Raw genomic sequence first — 13,518 nt, forward strand, 5'->3', positions numbered from 1 at the left:
TTTTATAATTTATTTATATTTATTATATTATACATTTATATTTATTTATTTTGGAAGTATCTCAGTTCAAACAATTAATTAATTTATATTTAAACATTTTCATTCATCAATTTTTTTTTTTTTTACCAGGCAAATTTATTTAGTGGCATGTTTATATATATGCAAATTTCTGTCATGAAACTCTAGATGGCGCAGGCCAATAGGTTCTAACTCAGTCTGATATAATATCCTTATTCACATGGCACATCTGATTGGTTTCTTTTGTAGCCAATGAGCTTGCTGCTCAACATTCAAATACTTGGCTAGTGCTTGCTGTAGCAGTTACATGTAACTAGTTACTCCCCAACACTGTGTCTGTCTGTCTGTCTATCTATCATCTGTCTGTCTGTCTGTCTGTCTGTCTGTCTGTCTGCTGTCTGGTCTGTCTGTCTGTCTGTCTGTCTGTCTATATTCATTAAAACATTATTTTATCAAGCAAATTCATTATGTATGAATAAGTATTTCCTAGGAAAGCATGAAATCAGTGTTAACACTTCTGTAATTCTGTATTGACCGATCAGCATGCAGGACCAGTTTAATAAAGCATTATTAAAGAGCTACTTAAATTTCCCACAGATATTGCTGTGCTTGATTAAGCTTGTTTCAGTGTGGCAATACACGCAGAGCCAGTGACTTTTCAAAAGAATAAATAAAACTGTGCATGCTAAAACAGAAAACTAATTCTGCGATGCATTTATAACACCCTATTGACTCTCTCTACAGCATCATGCAGAGAATCCCGAGCCGGGCCGTCATAAATCCAGAGCTGAGGTCAAAGAGGGTCAAGGAGGCGAGCTCAGGCCTGACGCTCTTATTTACTACAGGATCTTCAGCACAAACGCTGACTGTAGCTCATAAAGAATGGCTGTTTATCTCTTATAGTAACTGAATTCAATCAGAGCTTTCAGAGCTATATAAGTCACTGGTGTTCAGCATTCAGTGGAGGAAACTATCTAGATTTCTGTGAGGGGTAGGGTTAGGATTTGCTTATAAAACCTATAACAATCTGTATATAAAAACAATAGAAGTCTATGTAATGTCCCCATTTAGATAGCTAAAGAAACGTGTGTGTGTGTGTGTGTGTGCAAATAATACTGAAAATTCTCATATCATTCTCATAACAGCTATCAAAAACAATACGCGAGATCTTTGTGCAAATGTTCCATGTTTCTGGCCAAACTTAACTTATTGAAAGCGTTACATTTCAGAAGCTGTGCATATCGATGTGCCACCGTTTTTTGCATGCAGACATTTTCTGCCTCGTGATCTTGTAATTGAGCACAAATTGCTGGTAATGCGCAGGCAGTGTCATGTTCACAAACCTGATCGCCGCAGGGGAAGCTCGTGTAAAACCAGGCATGAAAAATGCTAATTACCAATGTTAACAGTGTAGCTGGTGATTTGTGAACAACACCTGACAAGTATCACGCTCTCCCTCAATGAATGCCTCTCAATGAAACGCTTCATTAAGCTGCAGTCCAGTGAGAAGGAACATCATGTGTGACCTTCAGCGTGTGTTGAATCCACATGCTTTAGTCTGCAGGCAGAGTCCCGTGTCCCTGTGGAAAGAGACTGTGCTATCATTAGCCTTCACGTCTGCTCACCTCCATCACCAGTGAACAGGCAGTTTAATGAGATCTGACTCACATAAGAGGTCTTTACCTTTCCTCATGCCGCTCAAAACTCTTTTTTTTTTTTTGTCTTTGAACACTATATGTGTGGTCTAAGGGTGGGTTAAGGTGTAAGAGATGGGTCAACAGTGATTGTAATTACATGCAGGTATTTTTTTAAATATAAGTACAATGTAAAAACATGTATGTACACAATAAGTGCATCGTACCAAATGATTAATTTAAATGTAAGTACATAGTAGTTAAGACCACTTAATATAAAGTGGGACCATATGTACTGATTTTATGATCTGAAACTTAACAAACTTCTTTTTTTTCTGAAATGTTTTTTTGAAAAATGGGCTTTCTTGAATTTCTTAAAAATAATGCAATTTGTTATCCTATTTTGTTATCTAATGCAATAACCTTTATTATATATTTTTAAATGTCCAAATACTTTTTGGGCCTACCGTATTGAACTATAAGTGGACACCATTACTGATCTTACACTAAAATAACACTTTTTTTCCCACCCTCAGAATAAAGGCCCATATGGCAAAAATTATATATTTTTTATATTATATTTTACAAAATATATTTAAAAAAATGAACCCAAAATATATTGCTGATAAAATGCATTTATGATATATTTAAAATATATAATAAATTATATACAGTATATATAAATTTATTATATTTTTAAATTAAAATTTATTTTTTATTAATTTTTTGCAGCATGTGGGTCCTTCATCACTAGTCTCTTTCGCCATCTAGTGGGTGAATCTGGGATGTAAGACAGTGGAACTTCATTTAAATCTTACTACAACATTAGAAATGTTTCATCAGTGCTCTTGAGTTTACATGTCTTAACTCATTGATAATAATAACACTAAACATTATAATTCACATTTAAACATTTATTTCCTTACTGTAGCATGTACATAACAGAAAGAGCAGAGATCCTTCAAATGACCTTTATCTTGAAAGCAAGAGATATTCTGTGACTCTCCCATTCTTTATCGAGCTATGAATTCAAGCGCAATAAGTGTAGCAAGAAGTAGTGCAAGTTTTCTTATATTGGTAGTCTGATCTTTATAGTTATTTGGACAGGAAAGAGTCTGACATCATAAACTCACACACTGTGAAGGGCCCAGTAAAGCAGGAACCTCCCGTTTGATTCTCAGCTCATCATAGCATCTATTAATGAACAGGTTTGAGCTCCGTTCTCTGTTCATCCATTCTTCCGCCCTGGACCTTCAGCAACAAAAAAAAGAAATCTTCATCGTCCATCGGTCCTGGAGCTGCACTGCGCTGCTCCTCCAGCCGCCCCTGGGCCTGGTAAAATAAAAATAAAAATATATAAATAAATAAATTCATAATAACAACAACAACAATAATAATAATAATTATTATTATTATTATTATTTTATTATTATTATGATTTTAGACATAAAAAACATTAGCCTTTACCAATTTGACATTACTGACTAGAAATTATTATATTGATTATAAATGTTTTGTAATACAAATTATAAAATACTTTTTAATATTATAAATGATAATTATAATTATAATGAAAACGTTATTACAATAATAATAATAATAATAATAATAATAATGTTTTTATATATTGTAATAATAATAATAATTATTATTAAAAAGTTAATACAATAATAATAATTTTAGAAATCAAAAACATTAGCCTTTACCAACTTGACATTACTAACCAGAAATTATGATATTAATCATAAACATTTTGCAATTAATAATAATAATAATTTTACAAATGAAAAACATTAAATTTAAAAGACCTTTACTGATTTGACATTACTGACCAGAAATTATCAAATTAATTATGATCTTTTTGTGCCTTTTGGCAACCAGAGGTTTTAACAGCAAGAAATAAAAACAAACAGTTATTTGTTTTTGAAAAATATATATATTTTTTAAATCATGTTTACTATTTTTCTCACACAGTTTAGCTGTGTCTTCTTACACATGAAAATATACAGCTGCCTATGTAATATTTCTGGAATGGGGTCCCTCATAAGAGGATCATGGTATTTGGGATCCTTGGCATCAACAAGTTTGAGAACCCCTGTGTTTAGTCAAGTTAGCAAAAAGAAAAAAAAACTTTCCTGACATAATTCAAATACAAAGACGAACATGCAGACTAGGCTATATGTGTCTGTTCCAGTAGTGATAAACAACATCTCAGTAGCGCTCACTTGTGAGTTGACGATCATGTTGTAAAAGTCCTCTTTGGGTGTTTGTGTGGGAACGGTCCGGGTGACCTCTGGGATCTTCCAGCTGCTCTTCCTCTGTTTGGCTTTGGGCAGCGGAGGTGGGGGGGCAGAGGGAGCGTTCTGGAGCTCTGCTCGCTGGTCATCCAGTCGACGACCCTGAGAAGTCACCAACAAATCGAAGAACTCCTCCTTCTGCAGGGACGTCATGGAGGAGAACACCACTGTTTGGAAAGACACGGTTCATGAGAGTCCTGTGTGTCGAATTATTTTCCATAAATATGGTGAGGAAATGCATTCAGATTGTGTTTCTTCACCTCTCTGGCTGTGGCGAGGTGTGCTGGGCTCTGAGTAACACCTCCTGCGGTGCTCCAGACGGAACGAGCAGCGCTGGTCATTGAGTCGCCGGCCCTCTTGTAACGCGAACAACAGCTCACACAAAGCGTCTGGGAAATCTGGAGATATCCTGTGAACCTGAGCGCATCACAAACAAATCATCATCACATCAAATCCTTTCATTAAAGGGACAGTTCACCCAAAATGAGAATTCTGTCATCATGCGCTCACCTTCATGTCGTTCCAAACCTGTATGAGTTTCTTTCTTCTGTTGAACACAAGAGAAGATATTCTGAAGAATGTGGGTAACCGAACAGTTGATGGTAGAATTGAGTTCTAAGTATTTTTTTCCACATTGTGGAAGTCAATGGCTACCAGCAACTGTTTGGAAACCAATATTCTTTATTGAACAGAAGAGAGAAACTCATACATGTTTGGAGTCAAAAGAGTCCATCCATAAGTGTCTAGATATGGCTTAATCTCCAAACGTCAGATTGTTTAGAAAAATAATAGTATCTCCTCAACACAATCCACTCAGTTCCTGACGGATAAAATCAAGGCCTTTTTTTGATGAATATACTTTTTCACTCATAAGCATGCACTTTATAATGCTGATTTTAAATTCTTAATAATGGGATGTGTCAGTTTGTAAATTTCAGGACTAAACTTTTGTATTTTTGTAAATTCCTTTTAAAAGACTTTCTTTTTTTGATGCAAAAAAGGCTTTCTAACCCCATGACAACTAAAGTAACAATCAGAGTCATTATGTGAAGCTTTTAAAATATTATTAGTCCATGCCTGTTAGCTTTGGGGCTCATTTACAGTACTGGTCAAAAGTTTGGAATTAAGAGTTTTTTTTTTAATTATTATTATTATATTAACAGTTTTATTCAGCAAGGATGCATTAAATTGATCAAAAGTGACAGTAAATGCATTTATAATGTTACAAATGTTTTCTATTTCCAGTAAATCCTGTTCTTTTGAAATTTATATTCATAAAAGAATCCTGAAAAAAAAATTTATCACTGTGTCCACAAAAATATGAAGCAGCACAAATGTTTTAAACATTGATAATAATAAGAAATGTTTCTTGAGCAGCAAATTAGCATATTAGAATGATTTCATGTGAAACTGATGATGCTGAAAATTCAGCTTTGATCACAGGAATAAATATATTTCAATAGAAAATGCTCATTTTAAAATGAAATAATATTTCACAGTATTACTGCTTTTACAGTATTTTTAATCAAATAAACTCAGCCTTGCTGCACTCTAAAAAATGCTGGGTTAAATATAACCCTCAAAACAACCCAATAGCTGGGTTTGTCTCTTTTTAACCCAGCGCTGGGTTATATTTAACCCAGCATTTTTTAGAGTCTGAGCATATAAGAGAAATTTTAAAAACATTAAGAAATCTAACCGACCCCAACCATATGAACATGCTAATATAATAAAAAATAAAATGTTTAAATTTTAGAATGAAAATATCCTAGCTTAAAACTAAAAAAGCAAGCACTTCAAAGGTCCCGCCCACTTAGTGATTCAATAGGAAATACATCAACACAGGAAAGAATCCTGCACTTGTCAAGCCGTTTCATGGTGTCTCAGTTCAGTTAGTCATACTATTAAATTTCAGATAATTATTCAACTTTACCGTTTGCTTTGCATCGCCAGGGCTCAGTCTGTCTTTGGGCCGCAGTTTTACTTCTCCTTGAGCGCTTGGTTTATCTTGAGTCTCTACTTGTAGCATCTTCTCTGGTCCTGCAGCCGTCCCGTCTGACAGTCCCTTGTCCATTTTCGTAATATTTTCACGGCCCGCGTGATCTTCCACCTTCTCTTCTTGTTGACTTTCTAGAGTTGCATTCTTCTCCTCATTCTTTTCTGCTTGCATTGCTTCACTCTCACCTTTTGCTACTTGGACACTGTTGTGATCATGTGAACTTCCCTCTGTGGCTTCTCTAATGTCATCCTTTGTGTTTTCATCAGCTGTCCTAACTCTCAGTACGGTCCTTCCTCTGCTGCTGTTTATCACATCCGAAGGTTCATCCCCCTCTTCGAGGATGAGAAGAGGTTCCAACTGCTTGTCCACCGAGGTTTCAACTTTGACCTCGGAGCAGTTCATCGTAGCTTCTGCTGAGCTGTCCATGGAAGAAAATGTGAGAGCCTATAAAAAGTATGAAGTTAAAGAACTCTCATTTCCATATATTGAACAAGTTGAGACATCGAGAGACACTGAACAGTCGTGCATGTAATCAGCATATACATCTCAAGTACGTCTAATGCCACTTTTTTTAATCTCGCAATTAAAGCGTAGTCTGTAGTAGAACAGGACATATGACAACTAATCTTATATAAAATGTTTTCAGTGCACAGCATAGTTATAACATGTAACTGTACTTATTTCAACTCAGATTTAGATAGTAGGTGATATTTTACGGCCCTGCTTACCTTCTCAACTTTAGATGAGTTCAAATGAGGTCCTCTCAGCGGAATGTCAAGTAAAGCCCACATGCATCTCACCTCCGTGTACGAACAATCATTAACTCCCACATATCTCGGCTAAACTATATGAGTGTTTTTCACAAACGAATCTGAAAAGAGCTAGAAGCTGACACGATGCATCGACAACTTCACTGCTTCACAGTCTGCTTGCTCTGTCTCTTCCTGTTCCTCTCTTATGGCCCTGATCCACCCCTATTTATTTAGCCCATTTCAGTTTAACTAGTGGAATAGGCTCATGTATAGAAATGCACTATCGATGCGCATGATATATTAAACCAACTATTGTTCAAATGCTAAGCTATTTTATAATCATATGTATGAGAAATGTGTGCTGACGCTCAACAGCTCTGAAAGTCTTGCATGTTGAAACTGGCAGCCTGTTTGTTTAACACAGTCTGTGGTTTTGCAGATTTCCTGTTGACTACCAGCAAAACGAGAAGTCAGACTTGGCGATAGAGAATAAGACTTGAGCATGGTGGAGAAACCAAATGAGCGACTAGCATTTAAAATAAGATACTTGACATTCACGTTCCATTTAGCACCAAGAAACATGTGCTGTTTCTCCCCCTGTTGATTACAGTTCAGACCTAAAGCCTCCGGGCCGTGACATGATGACATATAAACTATGCATTTGCAGAAAGGAATCTTGTATGTATTGAGCAACTCAGTACATGCAAGAATATCACATTTCTGTGATAACTGGCTTTCAAAACTGTGCTTTGATACAAGAGTGAATCTCGTGATGAAAACAGTTATTAGCAATTATTTTAATGATAATTAAGCACATTTCTACCCCAAATCATTTTTGGGTAAACTATGCATTTGCAGAAAGGAATCTTGTATATATTGAGCAACTCAGTACATGCAAGAATATCACATTTCTGTGATAACTGGCTTTCAAAAATGTGCTTTGATACAAGAGTGAATCTCGTGATGAAAACAGTTATTAGCAATTATTTTAATGATAATTAAGCACATTTCTACCCCAAATCATTTTTGGAATTCTGGAAGTTTCTTAATTTCACTTATCATTCTAATCACTGTAATGTTTTGTTTTTATCGAAATCAGCTAAAGCATAATTGTATTTTCATTTCCTTTATCTATTTATGTATTTATTATTTTGATTTCAGGATCAAATGCTAACTTAACATGTTCTTGACAGGTTTGTGAGATTTATTCACAAAAACCTTTATCAGCTTTATCATATTTGTGCGTTTACATTTTCCTGGGAGCAGAAATCTACATTTTATGGACTTGGTTAGATGAGGTTTCATTTAATTTAACCTCTGAGTGTTTTCATACTGATTTTGACCCATGCAACAGGACTGCGTGGTCACAATGTACTCATATCTTGACTTTTGCATTTGCAGAATGCCTATTTCCATGCAAGGGCACGTTTTCTGTCAATCGCTAGGGGAACCCATCGTGGTGACGCATGGACACTCGCAGTCACACACACACACACACACACTCATCTAGATTAATGTACTGCTCAGGATGTTGCAGCCGCAGCAGCCCATCACAGGCAACGGGCCCAGCGCAAGCCGCGGTCTCGGGTTGAACGTCCACCCGGGAATGCATCCCCTTAACCCGGTGCACCCCGCGGGCCTCGAAGGCATCGAAAATGGACACGACAACCGTCGAGACATTAAAGATATCCTGCAACAGATCATGACGATTACCGACCAAAGTTTAGACGAAGCTCAAGCAAAGTAAGTTATTTAAAATTATTTCTTTGAAAACTTAACGTACAAGTTTAGCATTGAGCTAACGGTCGCGTGAGACAAGGGTATGCTAAAACATAGAATAATCTATTATCTAACCTTTTTAATGACATAATTTGCTCTTTAATCCAATCAAATACACTTTTATTTGATTTAACAAGACCTAAAATATAAAAAGTGATTACTGTTTAAACAAAGAATGTGTGCTGAAGTTCACGGCTCAAGTTAGCTGCTTTTGTTTACGTTTTACTTTACTTCAAACAAACTCTTTTTTTTCTTCGGTTTTGTAGTATATGCGTTGCAATATAATGATTCGCTATTAGATGTACATAAATCTAATTATCTTAATTTATCTTATTACAGGAGTAACTTTATCTTTAACGTTACTCGTTCCACAAAAACACAAATCGCTGCCTGAAGCTAAGGTGAAAGGCTAATGTGTCAGGAGAATCGAAATCGGTAATGAGTATTTAATATGTAAAAAAAAAAATCTAATTTATATAAAAAGTGAGGTTGTGAAATATTTTATTTTCACTAGCAACGCGATTTCAGCCTTTATATATTTAACGCGAGTCTTACTGTCACCGTTTCATCGGTAGCATGCTAATGTTAGCTAACTGACTTTTGTTTGTTATTTTGTGACAGAAAACACGCTTTAAACTGTCATCGGATGAAACCGGCTTTATTCAGCGTCCTGTGCGAAATTAAAGAGAAAACTGGTGAGTAATGGCCTTGCATTTTGTTTTAGAAGTGGTAAATGTCATAACTGTAACTTTATAATTGGTTTCAAAGTTGCCATTGTATTCGGCACAGCCGCCATGTTCTGCAAGAACAAAGCAAGAGAGTGTAAACCTCATAAAAATACAACAACTTCAACATTTTCCCTAAATAATAATTTCGATTTTATTCTAGTTTATAAATATATTCTCAACCCCCATCGTTTGCATGCAATATTGCATGATTTGAATGTTAAAACAGCACTTTTTACTCAACAATAGCATAATGATTATGGGTTTGACCAGGTATGCAGCTTTTAAAAATTAATCATATACCAAAAAACAGGGTCAACTAGTATTATTTGCCTGTAATACTAAATTATTTGTGTGCATTCATTTTTTTTTAAATGGCACTATAAGCACACCAACAACACATGTTTTTTTGTTTGTCTGAAGACCACATTTGCAGTATACCGCATTATTTGCATGTATTATTTAGGATATCAGTACAAAAATAAAATGGTACCGTAATTGGCTTCTATGAGAAAATAACCATCCAGTATATCAACACAAACCTTTTATTTGCATGCAGCATCCTATTATTTGCATGCAAGAATTGAACTAATAATAATTGCATAATGTATTTGGTTCTTATGAAGTCTAAGTTTAGGAAATCCCATAAGAGGACTGAGATGTTTACTGTGATGGTTAGTAATTAAATGGCGTTGTGCCTAATGGAGCCTTTTAATTTCCGTGGTTTGGCAAGCTCCCTCACAGCCTGTGGTATTGCATGCTGCGTGTCATTAATCATACACTACTGCCACTATACACTGTTTATTGTACAGCGCTGTCTAGTAACATTTTGTAAAGTATAAATAAAATAAAATCTCTCCTAATTAGAGTACGTGTAATAGAATAAAGCGGTATTTAGGGTGGTTGCAATGTTAAAGCAGTGATGACACAGGAACTGCTTAATGTTTTGCCCTTGACTGAAGCACTTAACCTTGTGTTGCTCCAAGGAATAAATTTAAATGAATTTAAACTCATATTTATCTTGTAGGTCATTGACTGCCTTTACAATAATCAAACATGATGGATTGTAATATTTCTACTCCTGAGAAAATTAAGGGTTTTAAATAAGTTAACCCAAATTTAGTTTTAAGAAATATGGGTCTTGTATATCTTATTTGCTCTCTGTTTTAAATGTTAGCAACTCAAATATAGTTTTTATAGCATGAATATAGACAAATAATTTGGTATGGCTTTTAAATAAACAAAGTCATTACAATATACTTTGTGAAATTATATCTTTGTATTATATCTATTAATGTTTTATTGTTATGCATACTATTCACATGCAAAATTTCTTACATTTGAAGTTCAAATACCAGTGTACTAATACAATTAGTTATCTGTATTTTTAAATGTAAACATAATATGGTGAATCAAGGCCGTCCTTAGGGGTGTGCAACTGGTGCATTCGCACCGTGTCCCGCGCTTGAGGGGGCCCCGTGGTGAACAGGGAAAAAACATGGGAAAACTTCATCACTCATAATGCACTTGGCTCAATTAGACTGTATGTAAGCAGGGCTTCAAAAATGTGAAAGTGCGATCTGTAGTTTTCACAAAAGTGGTAATACATGCCATACGGCGAACTTTTGCTGACAAATAAACGGGGGTATCTTGGTGTAGGCAACATGGAAAAATAATACACAATGTTCATTTACTTACACTAACCACATTGTAACAATACAAAGCTGGTTGAAAATTGGTGAACTTACCTTTTAATGGATAAATTTCCTATTTACAGGTCTTTCCATGAGAAATGCTCAGGAGGAGGAGCCTCCAGACCCACAGCTCGTGCGATTGGACAACATGCTGCTGGCCGAAGGTGTGGCCGGTCCAGAGAAGGGGGGCGGAGCCGCCGCCGCGGTCTCTGCCGCGACCAGCTCTGGCGGGATGTCACCTGACAGCTCACTGGGGCACTCCGACTATAAAAGCAAGTTGAGCCAAATTCGGAACATTTACCACACAGAGCTGGAAAAATACGAGCAGGTACATATCGCTGCCATTGTGCTGGGTAGCCACGCCCCCAGCAAAATCTCATTGGTCCAGAATCCTACATCACATGGCTTTTTCAGCTGCCTTGTTTCTGGAAGTATATTTTTCATTCACTATTTCCATAGGGGTTTTAAAAAAATCTTGTTTAAAGAATTAGAAGAAGTGAACCAAACCAGTGAATCACAACTTTACAAACTTTGATTTGAAGCAAAAAATATTTGAAAATCAGCCAAAAGACAAGGCTTAACAGCTTTAATGAGGAAAGGAACTGCAAGCCCATGAAGCATTGTGAATGACATTGAATTGAAATAATTGTATTAAAAACAATGGAGAAATGTAAGGTTGTTGATTTAAGGATGTTGATTAAATGTAAAGAAACTATATTTTACTTTTATTGCAAAATATGGATATTACAAAAATTACAAGTACAAAAATTTGAAGTAGTTTAAGATCATAAGGAGACTGACTTGATTATGCCACTCGCAGTGCTTCATGGGAGTGGATGGGCGCTGAAGAGATCATTTGCTTGTTTCGGTTCTCTGTTTGGTGGAGATTTTTCTGCAGAATCGTGGGTGATGTAGTTTTTCATCAGGAAATCCACTTTTAAACATGATTTTTTTTAAATAAGTTGAAATAAAGCAGGCTGATGGTTTTAATCAAAGCATATAATGTCAATTAATAACCTTGTCGCTCACAGTAGGTCTCACTTTAGTGGTTTATAAGTTATTGTTCAAAATCAGTTCCTCTTTGGAGAAAATGAATGGGATTTTTACTTCCAGAACCCAACTGTTGCACTCTGAGTTTGAAATTTGTTTGTGTTTTTGTCAGTTTGCACACAATTTTTCTTTGTGTAAGGACAGAAAATGGATGTCTGACTTAAGAAAACACGTGTTCTAAATGTCCTGAGTGATACAAAGGAGCTGCTTTCTAATCTCGTTGCTGTTTCCAGGCCTGCAGTGAGTTCACTACCCATGTTATGAACCTGCTGAGGGAGCAGTCTCGTACCCGGCCCGTGTCTCCACGTGAGATCGAGCGCATGGTGGCCATCATCCACCGCAAGTTCAGCTCCATCCAGTCGCAGCTCAAACAGAGTACCTGTGAAGCGGTCATGATACTGCGCTCACGCTTTCTGGACGCCAGGTGGGTTTGAAATGCATTTTGTGATATTAAATCTTTGCTTTCAATTAGGCCTGGGCGATAAAAACGGTATCGATATTTATCGATGGTACACCTTCTTCGATAATGATATAAAAAATGTTCGATATAGTGCACGATATAGGCACGTGCTATGAGTGACGCAGACAGCACACACAAACACGAACACATGCTGAATTGAGTGCTGTGCCTGCCTGTGATGAGATTGTGAATAAAAATAATAATATTAGTCGAATTTAAAATAAACATTTGCATTTGAATGTTAGGAGTGCGGGGGAGCGTCATCAGTGGCGCACGAGATGCAGTGATAATGATGTAAGTGACGTTGTTGCATTTTAATGTTTTGTTAGTCTAGCCCACGAGATGCGCCGCTGCTGCGTTATGCATTCAAAATATTAGAAAAATATATAAGCTCAATGCGGAGAAGATCTTGATTAGGTGAAAACCGAAACCAAGCCATTCACACAGATGCATATTCAGCGCATTTTTAGACGGACAAATATGACTGCTGCACTCGCGTCTCACACAAGAGATGTAGCCATGCAAAGTTAAAACAGTTTAAACTTTAGAAAACATGTCGCGAATTTATGGAGGTTTATTCCTTTTCACTGCGTCTCTTACGTTTTTAAATGCAATCTCCGTGATGGGCGATTCGGCTCTTTGTATTAAGCAATGCATAAATCCATGATGCTGTTTTGTTCATAATTGTTTATGCAATTTACAAAATTATATTTGATTTATGTGAGTTAATTTAGACGTAATGCATGTTTTTTTATAGACCGTTATTTCCCTGCGTTGACATTATGTGCTGCATTATATTGCTCATTGCGCCCTCCTGTGGCCTCGGGAGACAAGACAAAAGTTTCCTTAAGACCTATTTAATCTGCATATAAAACATTAGAAATGAGATATTTGTTTAATTTTTATTGTGTGTTTGACTGTTAAAACAAACAAAAAAAATTGTTGTTTGTCTCAATAAATTTGGTTAATTAAAAAATACAGTGGTTAAATTTAAACACTTTTTTTTTTATTGCTCTTTGTTTTAAAAAAGGTTATAAAAAAAAGTCAATAATTATCGATACCGAACGATATGAAACATTATATCGTTGATAAATTTTTTAGCTATATCGC

At 35.9% G+C, this 13,518-nt stretch overlaps 2 protein-coding genes across 5 annotated transcripts in view; one reads left to right on the forward strand and one right to left on the reverse strand.

Moving 5' to 3' along the window:
- Positions 1-2,562: 2,562 nt before the first annotated feature.
- On the reverse strand, positions 2,563-6,993 carry LOC107715576 (G-protein-signaling modulator 1-like). Of its 2 annotated transcripts, none has more exons than XM_016521719.1 (5): positions 6,677-6,993; positions 5,883-6,392; positions 4,210-4,366; positions 3,878-4,116; positions 2,563-2,984 (listed from the first exon to the last, which is right to left on the reverse strand). In XM_016521719.1, exons 1-5 carry the CDS (start codon positions 6,737-6,739, stop codon positions 2,850-2,852), a joined length of 1,104 nt encoding a protein of 367 aa, XP_016377205.1. In that variant the 5' UTR covers positions 6,740-6,993; the 3' UTR covers positions 2,563-2,849. The 2 variants fall into 2 exon arrangements, with proteins under 2 accessions (XP_016377205.1, XP_016377206.1); XM_016521720.1 differs by having other exon boundaries at positions 5,883-6,366; positions 6,677-6,747.
- Positions 6,994-8,051: 1,058 nt separating this feature from the next.
- Positions 8,052-13,518, forward strand: part of LOC107715578 (pre-B-cell leukemia transcription factor 2-like) — a 13,493-nt gene continuing 8,026 nt past the window's right edge. Inside the window, exons 1-4 of one of the 3 annotated variants that reach the window (XM_016521722.1) lie at positions 8,052-8,443; positions 9,101-9,174; positions 10,982-11,226; positions 12,182-12,372. In XM_016521722.1, the coding sequence (XP_016377208.1) occupies positions 8,229-8,443; positions 9,101-9,174; positions 10,982-11,226; positions 12,182-12,372 (725 nt within the window). In that variant the 5' untranslated portion in view covers positions 8,052-8,228. Of the gene's footprint in view, positions 8,444-8,804; positions 8,915-9,100; positions 9,175-10,981; positions 11,227-12,181; positions 12,373-13,518 lie in introns of those variants that run through there. The other 2 variants (XM_016521723.1, XM_016521724.1) reach the window with 2 other exon arrangements.

The sequence above is a fragment of the Sinocyclocheilus rhinocerous genome, unplaced genomic scaffold (assembly GCF_001515625.1).
Source record: "Sinocyclocheilus rhinocerous isolate Xijiao unplaced genomic scaffold, SAMN03320098_v1.1 scaffold2165, whole genome shotgun sequence".
Lineage (NCBI taxonomy): Eukaryota > Metazoa > Chordata > Actinopteri > Cypriniformes > Cyprinidae > Sinocyclocheilus > Sinocyclocheilus rhinocerous.

Excerpts from the sequence above, each read along its gene's own strand:
- LOC107715576 (XM_016521719.1), bottom strand. The coding sequence starts at position 6,739 with ATGTGGGCTTTACTTGACATTCCGCTGAGAGGACCTCATTTGAACTCA. Across the intron at positions 6,393-6,676 it reads ACTCATCTAAAGTTGAGAAG|GCTCTCACATTTTCTTCCAT; the intron begins GTAAGCAGGGCC and ends TACTTTTTATAG. Across the intron at positions 4,117-4,209 it reads ACCTCGCCACAGCCAGAGAG|TGGTGTTCTCCTCCATGACG; the intron begins GTGAAGAAACAC and ends CTTTCCAAACAG.